The 16,091-nt window shown below is 42.7% G+C and overlaps 1 protein-coding gene across 1 annotated transcript in view; it reads right to left on the reverse strand.

Annotated features, from left to right (window-relative positions):
• magi3a (membrane associated guanylate kinase, WW and PDZ domain containing 3a) overlaps positions 1-16,091 on the reverse strand; it is a 163,680-nt gene that overhangs the window by 46,050 nt on the left and 101,539 nt on the right. The window contains exons 5-8 of the mRNA XM_053643170.1: positions 9,928-10,134; positions 7,294-7,462; positions 3,957-4,036; positions 2,175-2,232 (exon numbers count right to left, since the gene is read on the reverse strand). Of these exons, the coding sequence (XP_053499145.1) occupies positions 2,175-2,232; positions 3,957-4,036; positions 7,294-7,462; positions 9,928-10,134 (514 nt within the window). The remainder of the gene's footprint in view (positions 1-2,174; positions 2,233-3,956; positions 4,037-7,293; positions 7,463-9,927; positions 10,135-16,091) is intronic.

A 16,091-nucleotide genomic window follows, 5' to 3' on the forward strand; every position in this document is an offset into this window, starting at 1 on the left:
TGTTCAGCATATTGTGCTTTCTGAGATGCTTTTCTGCTCACCACGGGTGTAAACAGTGGTTATTTGAGTTACTCGAAACCATCTGAAAATTCTCCTCTCACTTCTGTCACCAACAAGCCATTTTTTCCCACCCTCAGAACAGTTGCTCACTGGATGTTTATTTACCCCCCCCCCCACCACCACCTTTCTGTGTAAACTCGAGATTAATGCACGTGAAAATACTAAAGGATCAGCGGTTTTGGAAACACTCAAACCAGCCAACAAATCATTGATTACAACCCCCCCCCCCCATTCTGATGTTCAATGTGAACGTTAACCGACGTTAACCCTATCGGCATGATTTTATGCCTTGCACTGCCACATGATTGGCTGAATGGATAACGCCACTGATTGAATGAGCAGGTATACACATGTTCCTAATAAGGTGGCCAGTAAAAGCTAAACAAGGTGACAGATCTTTTGTGTCACAAATAATCTTTTACATTTGATTACTGTAAAACAAGCTCATTTACTTGATAAAACATCTCAGGACATGTCCATGTTGGAGTCCAGTCCTAACTCCTCCACATTGTGTGCTTAACAGAGCAAGCAGTTGATCATCGTGACGTAGGTCTGTCTTAAGTCGGGTCGTGACTGCTCAGCACATGGATAGAAGCTCAACAGCATGTCTGCGCGTGTGTGTGTGTGTGTGTGTGTGTGTGTGTGTATGTATGTGGGTGAGAGAGCTTTCTGAGCCCTTGTTGCATTGCGCATGAGTCACCCTCATCTCTCCTTCTAATTCAAGATTGAGAAAAGACAGGCGAAGCGAGAAGGGATCGTGAAAGATGATGGAGAAAAAACTCATTTTGCCGTTTCTGATTTAGGCCCTGTTCACACCTGTGAGACGGGATCGCAAGTGGTCAGCGCTAAGTGTGAGCGGGGTCAAACATGCCTCGAAGACGCATCGTGCTCTGATCACTCAAAGCACATTCAGGGGTGGTCTGGGATGCATATGTACACATCACATCACATCCGGCTGTGTGAACGCGTCTCGGACAGCGATGAAGGACCAAAGAGTTTTTCACTAACCTGAACGTTTGGCCCCATCCGATTAATCGAATAAAATAATCGGCCAACTAATCGATTATGAAAATAATAGTTATATATTATATATAATATAATTATTATTTAAAAAAATTTTTTATCAATTAATAATAATTAATCATAAAAACTGTTATATATAATTATTATAAAAATAATCGTTAGTGTGGCAGCTCGTATACACACATATATATATATATATATAAAAAAAAGAGCTGCCACACTAACGATTATATTTATAATCGTTAAATATATACCTATATATAGGCCAATAAAATATATATATGCGTGTATGTATGTATGCGTTTATGTATGTAAGTGTATATATATATATATATTATATATATATATACACACACACACACACACACACACACACACACACGTATGTGAGAAAGGAAAAAAAAAAGATATTTTAAAGCTGAGATGGGAAACGCTCACACTCTCTTGTATTTATTTATTTATTTATTTATTACATTGTCAATTATCAGCCTCTCAGTCTAAGCTGCCATCTGGTGAGTTAGGATAAATAAATGCTATCTACAACATATTGAACTGTATCTATTAGGATTTAAACAAGGATTTAAACAACAAATGATACATTTATTGGTTAATGCAAGAGATAATTAATAGCTCTGGTGTACTGCCCAATCTCAAGAAACCAATCTGGCTAGGATAACTAACAATGTAATCATGCATGGCAAGCAAGTTAGCCACTTAGTTTCCCCCTTGTTTTGGGCTTCATAATCCTACTTATCTACCAGGCATCTACGATAAAAAAAAAAAAACCCAGCCTGGACACGAAATTTTTGTCCCGAACTACTGATTTGTTCCCCCCAGGTGTGGTCACGTGGGTGGCACAAAGGTATAAACCTCACTTCAGCTCTGATCTCAATTTATGTCTCAGAGCTGTATTACCCCTACGCAATTCAGGCACACTTAATTTTTATACTCGAATACAATAAGCATTATGAACTAAACTGCCACGATCAAAACAGGCCGAAACAGTAACGTCATTATGAGGATATCTGACAAATGAAACACATTCCAACATATTCCCAAAAAGGCGAATCCGCGTTCTGGACATCACTTACTCCACATAGTACGTGCCATACTGCGGGTCCTCGATCTTCTCCCAGCCGTACGGCAGCTCTGTGGAGGGACAGAAAGACACATGAGCCCCAATTAAACCAGAGTCAGATCACTGACGCGTTTCACAACAGTGCTCTTTCTGAGCACGTCAACAATCCTGTGCGTATGAGCAGAAGGACAATCTGCAATCAGCAATACAAAGAAGAGGCTAGAGAAGACGACAGCGCTACGAAACAGGCTGTGTTGTCGATTAGGATCTGGACATGAGCTAGAGAGAGTCATTAGTGGTCTTTGCCTGCATTGTGAGAGTAAAAAAATAAATAAAAAATGAGTGCGACACCGTGAGACACGCGCACTCTTCATGCAAGAACAGTGCAAGAATTGCCGGGGCGAGATGAGAAGTTCTCCAGTCTGCTCCAAAGAGCCATTAGCAAAGCAAGACAGCGCGAGTGTCACGTCAGCCCGCTTACCCAGTCCTGCCTGTCCGTTTGACTTTAATGTGTGTGCCAGGAACAAAGACGATGCTCAGCCTTTGGGGTGTGTATGTGTGTGTATGTGTGTCTCGAGGTTATAATAGCATAACTTAACTTGGGAAAAGCATGGCTGCATGGACACTTCGACTAGTTGACGAATACTACTTGTCACTGCGGGGATGTTTTCTAGTTGAAACGGTGGGAATAAAAACCCCAGTGAGGCAGATGGTAAAGAAATGCAGGCAGATGGTAAAAAAGCAGGCTAAATGTGCTTTGTTAATGTGTAAATATTTCAGACTGGATAGAGTCAGTTGTACAGTCAGCGGCACATTGGGAAGACTACGCAGGGAAAGGTCTTTTTTTTTAATTTTTTTTTTTTTTTTTAGGAACGATAACATTAGTTACGATATCATTAGTAATGATTGTGGGCGGCTGTGGCTCAGGTGGTATGAGGCGATTTGTAGGGTTGGCGGTTCGATTCCCAGCCCACGTGACTCCACATGCTGAAGTGTCCTTGGGAAAGACACTAAACCCCAAGTTGCTCCTGATGGCAAGCTAGTGCCTTGCATGGCAGCTCTGCTACCACTGGTGTGTGAGTGTGAGAGAACCAGTGTAAAGCGCTTTGTAGAACCACTAAGGTTAAAAAAGCGCTATATAAGTGCCGACCATTCACCATTCACTTTCTTATCACTTTGTATGAAGTGTATAGAAATGCGGCAAGACGGGTTTATTTATTCCACCCGCTCCCAAAGGAAATCAATCCAGAACTTATTTTTGGACGTTATCGAGGACGGTTCAACTTCCCGGGTCATTATCTGCTTGGAAAAACTTCCCAGATGCTGCTAAAGATGAAGCATCCTCCATCCAAGCAAGGCCAGTCACTGAGCTATAATAAAGGCTCTGTTGATGGACACAAGCTTCCATGCTGCGTGTGCTCGGTTTCAGAATCAATGATTTCTCCTGAACCTGAGCCAGCTCGTCTACAGTACGTGTGCATGTTAAGAATTGGTACGTCCATAAACCGTGTAATATGATGCACATCTTTATTATTTTGCAAAAATCAAGTGCAATGTGTGGTTTGACACATTCTGCTGTCGTTCATCATCACCTGCATCAATAAAGCGTCCTAAAATGGTGGTGTCCTGAATCAGTTTTCTTTAAAAAACTATGGAAAAGATGACTAGTCGACTGCTTTTAAATATATATTTATTTTTATATTCCTGGTGTTAAAACTACTGAAATTTGATGGTTATGCAACCCCTAGCATCTGTCTGAGTGAGTGTGTGTGTGGTCGAATGCAAATCATCTCACCTCCCTCGTCACACTTCTCAGGAGGTTTTGCTTTCTTAGCCAGCCGTGGGTCCAGCCAGGTTGTAGTCTTTGTGTTATGACTGTAGAAGGAAAAAAATAAAGAAATAAAGAAAAATATTCTCAAAATTCTAAATCAACACCACGGCTTTAGCATTATGTTCACGCTTGCTTGCATGAATAGATTAATATCCGTGTCTTCAAATACATGAAGAAGAAGAAAAAAAAAAAAAAAACCCAATAGGAACTATCAATGCAGTGGTCAAAGCTGGGATCCGGTATTATCCATCCAGACTCCCCAGATGTATTAAAAAAAAAAAAAATCAAAGCAGTCAAAGAGGCAGCGCTTCAAACGGGACTCCTCGGGGAGAAGGTGTCTGATTAGAAAGAAACGACTTTGAAATATCAACTGAGCATGACAGGTGTAGAGCTTTCTTCACTACCGCGCAGTGAAAGCTTTAGGCTTTTGGGCCCAATGGGAAAGGAGAACAGAATATTAATTTCCTCGATCATGGGGAGAGAGAAGGAGTGAACCAGAGGTTTGAGTAGCACTGCTGGGTGATATACAGACCTTCCATCACTGATTTTGTATTCTATTTTTTTTTTAAAGCATAGTCCTACGGGTTTACAGTCAGCTTTCAGATAGTTTTCCCACAGCTGGGAAGATTACAGCTGCACGATATGAAAAAAAAAAAAAAATTCAATAGTCATATACTGTAGCAATTACACGACTAGACCTTGTAGCTGCAATATGCTTTAAATATAAATTAGAAAGAGCTGGTGATCTGACGCGTCATGCCAGACTTAACGTGACCACAATTTCATTGCCATGAATAAATGATGCATAGCAAAAACAGGGACGCTGGAGAAGCTGGGAAATACAGGTTAAAGAAAAGGTTAAGAGTTTCTTGAATTCTCTACTCTGATTGGTCAGAATTTGTTGATGACTTTTCCAAAACTCTGAGAATAGTGCTGGCTGTAATTCAAATCATTTGCTCTAATAGAGGGCACGCACGTGACGTCACGGTAGGCGGAACTCGCCGTGGTCACGCCCACCGAGTGGCAAAAAGACGTTAGCGTACAGCATGAATTCATGCGAAAACACAGAAAAAAACGCGTCTAAAATGGGGGAAAAAAGCTGTTGTGCGATCGACTGCTAACAGTTTCAACAAGAATTCAGAGCTATCTTTTTACAGTGTGCCGAAAAACCCATTGAGTCCTTTTATACCAAGTCGAGCAATGTAAGTGTAAGCTCTTTTGGCCTGTGGTGTTCACGATGTACAACGATGAATAATTTGCTCCATATTTCTTTTCAAGTGTTCTCTATTTCCATTGATGAATAACGGGGGCTCATTTATTTATTCTCTGACTGGGTTTTACCTTCACAAATGTATAGGCTTACGTTAGTAAATGGAAGCAGTGTTAGCTACAGACAAACTAGGACTAGCTTACGGTTTACCAGATCAAATTATAGAATACAATAAAATTATTTGTACATACAAACAGAATGTTCATTGGTGTTCTTGTCAATTTAATTTCTCCAACAAATTCTGCCTTGAAGTAGGACCAAGCGTCAAGGCTTTTGTATGCATTCAGGCTTTACTTAGTGTATTTCCCCGGCATCGAAATCAGGTACATATATATATAAATGTGGGGAAAACCGATTTCTCACCACCAACGTCCATGGACTACAGGTTCTTGGGCAAGTTGTACGGGTCACTATCGAGTCCAACTGCCTTTCATTTAAGCTGATAATCGTTAGTTATCCTCGCATTTTCGTAGCTTTCCATATTAAAACCAGGCATTTTGCTGGATTTTCCACTCGGTCCGGCCGAGGGGGCGTGTTCCGTCGGGAAAGTGACCTCAATGCGTACCCTCTATAAAAGTTAGCGTTTCTAAACTAACAATTTACAACGAGACGTGTATAGAGGGCACTCCACATAAAATGAATAATAAATGGATTAAAGCATGTGATGTATAATCATTCATAAGGTAACGTTTTTTCTTTGTTTGTTTTTTTTTTTGTGAAGAGACCTTTATTTAATATTTAACGTAAGGAGTCTCCAGTGTCAGCACTTTGTCATCAAACTACGTTTTCCTCCACGGGAAAGTCTTCAGGACTGACTGCTTTGCACGTTTGTTAACATATCAAGCTGTATTTTTCAGGAAAGGAAATGTGTCTTATTAACTTCAAGAGAGAGAAGAAAGAGAGGCTGGTGAAGGAGCAACTCTTTATACCTACTATAACGCAAGTCCTAATGGGAACTGATTTGTCTTGTGGGTGTTTCACAATATTACATTTAAAAAAAAAAAAAAAAATTAATTGTGTCATCAGTTTTAATTAATTAATAAATGCAAAAAAAAAAAGAAAGTAACTGCTGGCAAACGCTAATAAATCATGCTATTACAGGAAAATAATCAACTTCTTGTCAGGGCTTACACCAGCACACGATCAGTGATTATTATCCCATAACGGCATGCCGAGTCATGTTTTATTCGTTATATAATAAATGCTAAGCACGAAGAGTAGCATAGTCTGCACTGTGAAAAACATTTCCACAGCGGCTCGTTAAAGACAGTCAGGTTCAATGAAATGGATTTATTATACAGTATATTTTACTTTTTAAACGAGCGCGGTTTCAACTTATGGGCAGGTGTAGTCAGCTATTTGCTCTCTTTTCTTGTTTTTGGCAGCCTGCACTCTCTCTCCACGCTGCCTCTGTATTCTTCCTTATCCATCGTTTGCATTAGCCCAGGGTATCATGTAAAACATGTCGCGACTTCGCGCTGCTACAGGTCTCTCGACGTCGGTCCTACTCGGCACAGCCCTGAGGTTCGGCTCTACGTACCCCGCCCTGTTTATGAGGCGGATATTTATGGCTGTGTCCATATTTAGCACAGCACAGGTGGGTGAAATAAGCTGGAACTCGCACGCTGAAACAGACCTGTTTGTGTTTACACTTTGCAAATTAGAAGGCGGATGAAAAGGAAGCTGCGTTTCAACAACAAGATAAGCTAAGCAAAACTTAAATGACTGTATTGGAGCAATACAAGAGGAAAAAAATAATAATAAAATTGGTGTACTTTTCATCAGCAGGATTATTTATTCGTATATGGAGCTAGTGATTACAATTAGTTGAAAATGATGGCTATTAATACATGCAAAGAACTGGCTGCAAGTATAAAGTACAAGCAGAATGTCCGCATTCGCTGCATCTAGAGACTGTAGTGTCTAGTAACAACTTGATACGGTATTAAAGTGCTGATGGCTCGCCTGAATACCCAATGAGCTCCAATGTAAAGAGCTTTTCAAACGTGCGTACTGATTTGGCGCACTCACTCTATGAAGTAGACCATGCCCGTTTCAGTGTAGGCCATCTCCCAGTTCTTGGGCAGGGTCTCCTGACTCTCGTCCCCAGGCAGCATGCTCCAGGCCCCGAGGTCCATGGCACTGCCGGGATGCGTGTAGCTCGGTACGGTCTTCCTCCAATCGGTGGCTTCCTTATGCTCTGCAACCAGAGGTATAGCAGGGAAAGAGGGTCAGGGAAAGTATGGATGGATGAGAAGATGCAGGTACACAATGCATCTCTACACTAAGCAAGCACTCTCTCATATAATGTCTGTTACTGCAAGGGGAAAAAAAGAGTGTGTGTGTGAGTGTGAGAGAGAGAGAGAGAGAGAGGGCATTTGCATGGCAGGAGGCGTTCCAGGTAAGGACAGATCTGTCCAGTGCTTCCACAAAAAAAGCTGCGATCGAAACTCACCTAGATTTATCAGTGAGGGAATATGTAGGTTGTGTGTGTGTGAGAGAGAGAGAGAGAGAGAAACAGAGAGAGAGAGGAAGCATGTGTATATGTGTTACTGCCAGACTTTGATCAGTCTGCCCTGGCCTGGCCTTCCGTCTGCACCAAGCCTTGTGGGCGGTTCCTCTGGATGCAAATTTCCCCACTGACACATGACCAGAGTCTCAAAAGCAAAAATGCCTGACTAGACCCAAACGTGTGCAACAACACAGGAAATAATGAGAAAACGGGTGGGCTTACAGCGCTACACTATCCCTCAAAACCGGCACAAAAATAACCGCACAATACGCAGAGTTACATAACGGGAGAAACACCTACTGCAGTGACACGCTGAACTGGCACGGTATAGATCGGTCCGGATACAAAGTGATGCTAAAGGTACAATTTGATCAACTTTAGATCTGCTGCCCACACAGACGCTGTAGTCAGAGAGTTTGTAGTCATACGGAACTAACCGAACAAATACAAGAACATACCTAGACACTTACTTTACATGTAGACTTACAGCTTCTGCCACTGTTGTCAAGAGCCGGTTACAGAAGCTAGTCCGGGTTTAATAGGTTGGGGTTTAAAGCGATAGTCCACCCAAAAATGAGAATTCTGTCATCAGTTACTCACCCTCATGGCGTTCCAAACCCATACGACTTTCGTTCATCTTCGGGACACAAATAGTCTTTATTGGTCACGTATACATTAGAGCACAGTGAAATTCCTTTCTTCGCATACCTCAGCATGCCAGGAAGTTGGGGTCAGAGCACAGGGTGAGCCATGATGCAGTGCCCCTGGAGCAGAGAGGGTTAAGGGCCTTGCTCAAGGGCCCAACAGTCGCAGCTTGGCAGTGCTGGGGCTTGAACCCCTGACCTTCCGATCAGTAACCCAGAGCCTTAACCGCCAGGCAGTTAAAGCCCCCTATGCAGACATTTTAATGAAACCTGGGAGATTTCTGTCCCTCTGTTTACAGACCAAGTAACCAAAACTTCCAAGCGCCAAAAGGTGCATAAAGGCATCGTAAAAGTAATCCATGTGACTCCAGTGGTTTAATCCCAACCCGATGGAGTGATACGAATGCTTTGTGTATGCAAAAAAAAAAAAAAAAAAAAAAAAAAAACTAAACTAAAATTATTCACAAAATATCTTAACTTCCGCATAGATCTCCTGTACACGTTCACGGGAGAACCACGAGAGGTCTTTTCTGACGTGTGAACATTTCTGTATGAGGCTGCTTCCTACTCCGCGGTTCACAGCACTCCGACACGCCATTTAAATTGTACTCATTCCTCCCCTCTGATCTAACTGAAAGTAAACAGCGTCCTTGGCTTCGACGTTCATCCCTAAATCTTCCTTTCGTCCAGCGTGAGACAGCAAAACTCTTAACAAGCTCCTCAGGAAGGTTGCTCACGACCCAGGCTTGGCCGGGTAAATCACCAGCCTGGCAGCCTGCTGCACTCAATACACAAGAGCTTAAGCCCTGTCTGAGATCAGGTGTGTAATATCCATCAAACAACAACACAAGGCAAATAATCCACTTTCAGCATGCTTCTCTTTAAATATTTACCTCGCGAGATAGATGGTGTTATTTAGAGTTGTCCTTTATGAACCGATAAGTGTGTATCTCTGTGGAGACTACGAGTGGACAGGCATATAAAAGGCAAGTGTGCAAGTGAAATACATTTTGGTTATCTTGAAGCAACTGATGTAGTTCGGACATTACAGGGCCGTTAAACAATTCTTTTTCACCCAATACGACAGATGAAGTGTTCCGAGAGCTCTACGTTCACCCCAAGCTGTAGCGGAGTCTACACCCTCCCTCCACTTTATTAGGGATTATCCAAATCAGCCGATCGTGTAGCATCAGCGCAACGCGCAAACTCAAGCAGGTACAGATCGAGAGCTTCTGTTGATTTCATGCACAGCAGTGTTGTTGCCTTAAGAAAGTTCTTGATCTACTAAAATTAGATTTTGGTTGGAAATGAGGTCTGCAGGAAGATACTGTAGCTCTCCAGGAACAGGGTTGGCGACCCTGGAGGTGAGACGGCAGACTGGCTGAAGCTGCCAGGAAGGCTACAGTAACTCAAATAACCACTTTTTACAACCATGGTGATCAGAAAAGCCAAGAGCAGGAAATCTGAGGCCTGAAGATTGAAAACGTACAGTAGCAACGACAATCTCACCTGTAAGTCCGTTCACAAGTGACGGCCTCTCCTCCTCTTCTTCTTCCTCAGGCGCCGCGCTGTCCTTCCTCTCCATCTTGCTGACCGAGGTGGTCCGTTTGCGTTGCACCTCTGTTTCAAACTCCTCGTCGAACAGCACCTGGTCCACCACGTCGGGCTGCACGGGGCTAGGCTCGGCCGGGGGTTTGGGGGTGCCGTAATAGTTACCTGAAGAGGAGAACAGAGAGCGCGCATCGTGACGGTGCTATACGATCGGCTTTCACAAGCCGAGACACAGACGACTTCCTGCTAGCTGAAACCTAATTCCGACACTAATTCACAGCACAACAAGTGTCTGATTTCGGGTTTGGGTATGATTGTAATTCAGGATGCATTTCTCTACTAACGTGACTCGCAATAAGAGAACATGAGGCTGTTTTTTTATTTTATTATTTTATTATATTTACATACACTGTAGGTAAAACAAATAAAAGGGAAAGTACACAAGCAGCATTTTTAATCACTTTCGAATTTTCATGAACATTAAATCAGATTAGATTTCACACTTTTTACACTCAAATTTTTCTGCCTTTTGCTCTTTTTGACCAAAACTTTTCGGTGGCCATTTCAGTGCATCCCTATCTGTAACTGCTGTGTGTGTATGTGTGTGTGTGTGTGTGTGTGGGGGGGTTTGATGTCTGTCACTACTGCTTGCTTGCGCTTGCTTTATTATCACCCGTATTTACAGCAGCATGTGGGAGGCTCCCTACAGTCCAATCTACTTGGAAAAACAGATGAACCTGCAAAAGCATTCTGGGTAAATGGTGACAAGGCTTCGGGGAGCGCAAGTATGTCTTAAGAGAATGCGAGTACGGATCTATCTTGCTCTCTTTTGCATTAGGAGGTCTCTGCTGTGCTCTTCACACTACCCTAGCTGGCACATTGCTGCACTGCTTGAAAGCGTCAGGAGACGTGGAATTAAATTACACAGTGACGAGATCATACACACACACACACACACACACACACACACACACACACACACACACACACACGACAGAGCATGGCACATTTTAGATTACAAAAGTGAAGAAAAAGTGTGATGGGAATTTTTTGTCTCTAAACAATAAAAATCGATGAGGTCTTCAAATGACATGGAAGAACTTTCAGAGTCACTTCCAGTGCACATTAAAATGTTAAGTACATTGCATCATTACACCATCGTTTGGCCGGTTATAAATTCCACCTAGCGCTGCCTTCAGATCCAAATATTGGTGGTGTTTTAAGTCATCGTCGAGAGGAACGGGCTTTAATTGACACTCCAGATTTGTATTAATTACACCCTTTATTGCTTTTGCAATTTATTCAAATGCCGGGATGGTAATATCATCACGAGATGTCGAAAGGGGATTTGTCTCTTTAACCTATTAATTAACGTTGGCACGTTCCCTAGTTGGGGATCCGAGCAGAGCGCTTTGGTTTGTAATTGAATGAGTCATTTGCAGCAGCGAATTAGCTGCAGAGAATTTCCACTTCCATTTCCAGGAATGTAGTTTACTGTTCACACTTAGTATGATGGAAGTAGGGCTGTGCCATGTCGTATCATCCATGATCTCCCCCCCACCCCCAATACAATTCCTGCCCATGATAAGAATTTGTCATCCTGCAATATTAACGATATAGTTGAGTTCTGACCCTAGACCGAGAAGAAGAATCAGATGTGGATCAAACGTCTGTGATTTGTAAAGTGGGTCAAAAACCTGCATCAACAAAGGGTGGAAACACATCAAATTTGTTCCACCACATCAAGCAAAAACACCAAGCAGAATACAAAGAACGCCAGAAGAGGAGAAAGCTTCAAACGGAAAAAAGGTAGTGTTGAATGTTACTATTTTCCTATGGTCATTTATATCATTACCACAAAAAACATTTTGATATACAGGGTGTCCTAAAAGTCTCCATATGTAGGGGACTATGCTTGCCAGCACCACGCCGGTTGCGCCTTCATCAGTGGACGTTCGTTGACGTCCACTTCTCGGTCGGTCCGCAACACTTCCAGTCATTTTGAAATTGTTAAGAAGTTTGACGACAGTGTCGTGTGTGATGTGTTTGCCTTGTTTCCTGTTAAAGACCATAGCAACCTTGCGACAGCTTCCCGATCCAGCCATGAGAATGAGCTCAATATGTTCTACTTCTGTCAAAGGCATTATTAAATGGAGAGTGTAGGGGCTTGAACCCCCGACTATCCGCTCAGTAACCCTGAGCCAGACAGTGCAGGGGCTTGAACCCCGACCTTCCGCTCAGTAACCCTGAGCCAGACAGTGCAGGGGCTTGAACCCCCGACTATCTGATCAGTAACCCTGAGCCAGACAGTGCAGGGGCTTGAACCCCCGACTATCTGATCAGTAACCCTGAGCCAGACAGTGCAGGGGCTTGAACCCCCGACTATCTGATCAGTAACCCTGAGCCAGACAGTGCAGGGGCTTGAACCCCCGACTATCTGATCAGTAACCCTGAGCCAGACAGTGCAGGGGCTTGAACCCCCGACTATCTGATCAGTAACCCTGAGCCAGACAGTGCAGGGGCTTGAACCCCGACCTTCCGCTCAGTAACCCTGAGCCAGACAGTGCAGGGGCTTGAACCCCCGACTATCCGATCAGTAACCCTGAGCCAGACAGTGCAGGAGCTTGAAACCCCGACCTTCCGCTCAGTAACCCTGAGCCAGACAGTGCAGGGGCTTGAAACCCCGACCTTCCGCTCCGTAACCCTGAGCCAGACAGTGCAGGGGCTTGAACCCCGACCTTCCGCTCAGTAACCCTGAGCCAGACAGTGCAGGGGCTTGAACCCCGACCTTCCGCTCAGTAACCCAGAGTCTTAACCGCTAAGCCACCCCATATCACCTGGATACTGTATACTTTTACCAAAAAACTGTTGCTGCAATCATAAAGACTATCTTACACTCATCCAAAGATTCTTATTTACAATATCCTTATACCGAACATCCTTTCAGCACACTTTCAGCACTGTTCATCCTTACTCTTTTACCCCTGTATAATGATTAACAATCCCATCACATCCAGAAGAGTTTCCCTTATAAATCTGACTCCTTGTCAAAGTTTCTCTCTCGTATTCTCAGGGAGTTTTTCCCTTGCCACTTTTCTTGACAAAAGTCCATAGCTAACATTTGGGAAATAAGCATCGTATTTAAAATGAGCTATCCGAGTCTGGCTAGCTATCTTTCTTTCTCCACATGTTGTGTTTAAATACATGTTCGTATGTAGCCGTAGTCTTAATAGCTTGATTATAGCTTTATTGACATGAAGCAAGTATCTATTATATCTCGTTTGTTTGCATGCATCTGCAAAACATCTCTGCAAATGAATGCGAATACTTCACAAGATTCAGCGTGCAATTGCATATCAAGATGTTTCATAGCACGTAAAAATAGAAAACTTTTTTTTTTTTTTTTTTTTTTTTTTAAACATCACCCTACTGAATTAATAGTGTTCAGTCCACCAGGCTTGAAGGACTTGATTTCATATGTTCTGTATGTGGGTGTGAGTGTGTGTGTGTGTGTGGCATCACTCAGAGCATCTAGGTGTAATTGAGGACACATTGCTGATAACGCTGATCCACCTAACTGTATGCATCAACACTTTATTTTCAACACTTTATCATCATTAAGAAACAACATTCTTCTCAAGTTCAGCTGTGCCAAAAGAGCTTTTTTTTAAAAAAAAAAAAAAAGGGGGGGGGGGGGGGGGGTTGGGTTTTTGTTGAAAAATGAACGAATGTGACAGCTGGAGCTCATATAAGCAATCAAGCAAAACTCTCGAGAGTGGCTACACACCATGATGTATTAACACCATCCAGGCTATCTTTCTTCCAGTCCCAACTTCCAAACCAGCGCCATTTCCCCAGGAACGTCCGAACCATCTTTCTCTCCTGCCACAGAGTCGTACGTGTCCATCCATCACGCCTGAACGGAGATGTGAGGAAGCAGACGGCTTTAACGGGTTACGTCTTCATCGCGGAGACACGTGCTATCGTCCTAGCTGTATCACAGGCCTTGCCGAAGCAAGTCAGGCATGATGAATCACTCAAACATGCCATTACTCATTCATGAGCGTGAGCACACCAAGAGCAAAGGAGAGGAGGTGGGGGTTAACAGAGAGCAGAAAAAAGGCTTCTTTTTAAAAAATTTTTATTAATTGACCATGATTTTATGGCCCTTTAACATCAATCATCCAATAATCACATCAGTAACTGAAACACTCAGATATTACATTCATTTTCCTTGCTATGTTTTGCGTGAGGAGAATCATTTATGAATCGACTCGAAAGCTTTGGGGCTGACTTTTTCCTCTTTCGATGCTTTCAATGAATCAAGGAATCGACTCTTCAGGATTGACTCCCAGACCTTCAGTATGAAGCGGAATCTGGATGGCGAACTTAATAGGAACACATGTACACCTGTGTACAAGTGCATAAAATCATGCAGATACGGGTCAAGGGCTTCAGTTAATGGGGAAATGTGGAAAACAATGTGCTCTCGGCTACTATCTGGCTATTGGTGCCAGATGGGCTGGTTTGAGTATTTCAGAAACTGATCACCTGGGATTTTTACAAATGACGGTCTCTAGAGCAGGGCTCTGACAACTTACTCACATACAATTATGTGAGGGGTGTTTGGGGATGGTATTTATTAACCATGTGTTTAGGCTAAAATGGGATATACAGTACATGTTAGATACATTTGTTCAGATCAATTTCAATTCAACAAAAACTGCCTCAAAAATGAACAATTCTAACCAGTGCTGCGTATTTGACAGAAAGAGCTACAACGTCGGGCTCACAGGAAGTGACAGCAAGCTGCAGACACTGGTGAAGGTGGCTGCTTGTAAGTGATGCATGTGTGTTTTTTTTTTTTTTATCGCGTATGTCAGGAAACGTCTCGGTGCTGAGAGAGATCAGAGCCCAGACTGGTTCAAGTTGACAGGAAAGCTACGTAAGGCAACATAAATAACCTTTACAACCGTGGTGAGCAGAAAAGCATCTCAGAACGCACAGAACGTCAAACCTTGAGACAGATCCGTAACAGCAGCAAAAAGACCACATTGGGTTCCCGCTCCTGTCAGTGAACGACGGGAATCTGAGGCTACAGTGAGTACAGGCTCACCGCAACTGGACAATCAATGGGAAAAGACTGGAAAAAGACCAGGCGATCGACGCTACTACGTTAGCTACTTTAATACTACTTGATTCAAATAGCTACGCTACTTGATCAATAATTTAAATAGTGGCAATAATACCAACTATTTTTTATTATTCAATTGTACTGCTCAGTTGTTGCCGCTCTATAATCATATCTATATCAAATACACAGTCCGGATAGTTGAAAAATCGGTTGATGTTCTAGCAGTAAACAAACAAAAAAGGTATCATTTCTATATCTATTTTGGGACAGCTAACACAAAGAGGGGGAAAAACAACAACAACAACAACAACAACAACAACAAAACAACAACATTTACATGCTGTAACCTGCAAGGTATCCAATCATATAGTCAACCATCATATTCCTTATCTCAATATGGCGTATGTAAACATACCCAGTGTCAGAAAGAGCGACACTGGAACAAATGAACTGTGACCTGTAAGTGACGACTAAGCAGAAAAAGGACATTTGTTCAGAAAAATCCTTCTCCTTCAGCCTTGTGAATGAATGGATTTATAACACCAATGAACCATAAATAAGACCTTCAGAACTTGAGCAAGGACTGTGACTAATTCTGGAAGAAATTCACTAAAATAAGCTGCACATGCAGGTTCCCTCACTCACAAGCACACACACACACACACACACACACACAAGCTACTCTATATGGTAAACAGAGCGGCCAGTGAATAAACACTGACTACGCTAGAATCTGAATACAAATTCTCGAGGGTCAGAGTGCTCCATCAGTGTGTGAATCAGCTGTAACCTTTCCCCACACTGAGGAAAAAACAGAACAACGTGAAAGAGTTCCCACTGTGAAATATCACCCTATTACAGCAGCTTATGAAGAGTGCATGAAACAACCTCATTCCAGGGACTAAATGTCGTATTTCGGTTGAATTTGAATCAGAACCTCCACTGTGCGGTTCTTTTACGCAGGTCAGAACACAGCGATCACACTCTG

This window comes from Ictalurus furcatus, chromosome 15 (genome assembly GCF_023375685.1).
Source record: "Ictalurus furcatus strain D&B chromosome 15, Billie_1.0, whole genome shotgun sequence".
NCBI lineage: Eukaryota > Metazoa > Chordata > Actinopteri > Siluriformes > Ictaluridae > Ictalurus > Ictalurus furcatus.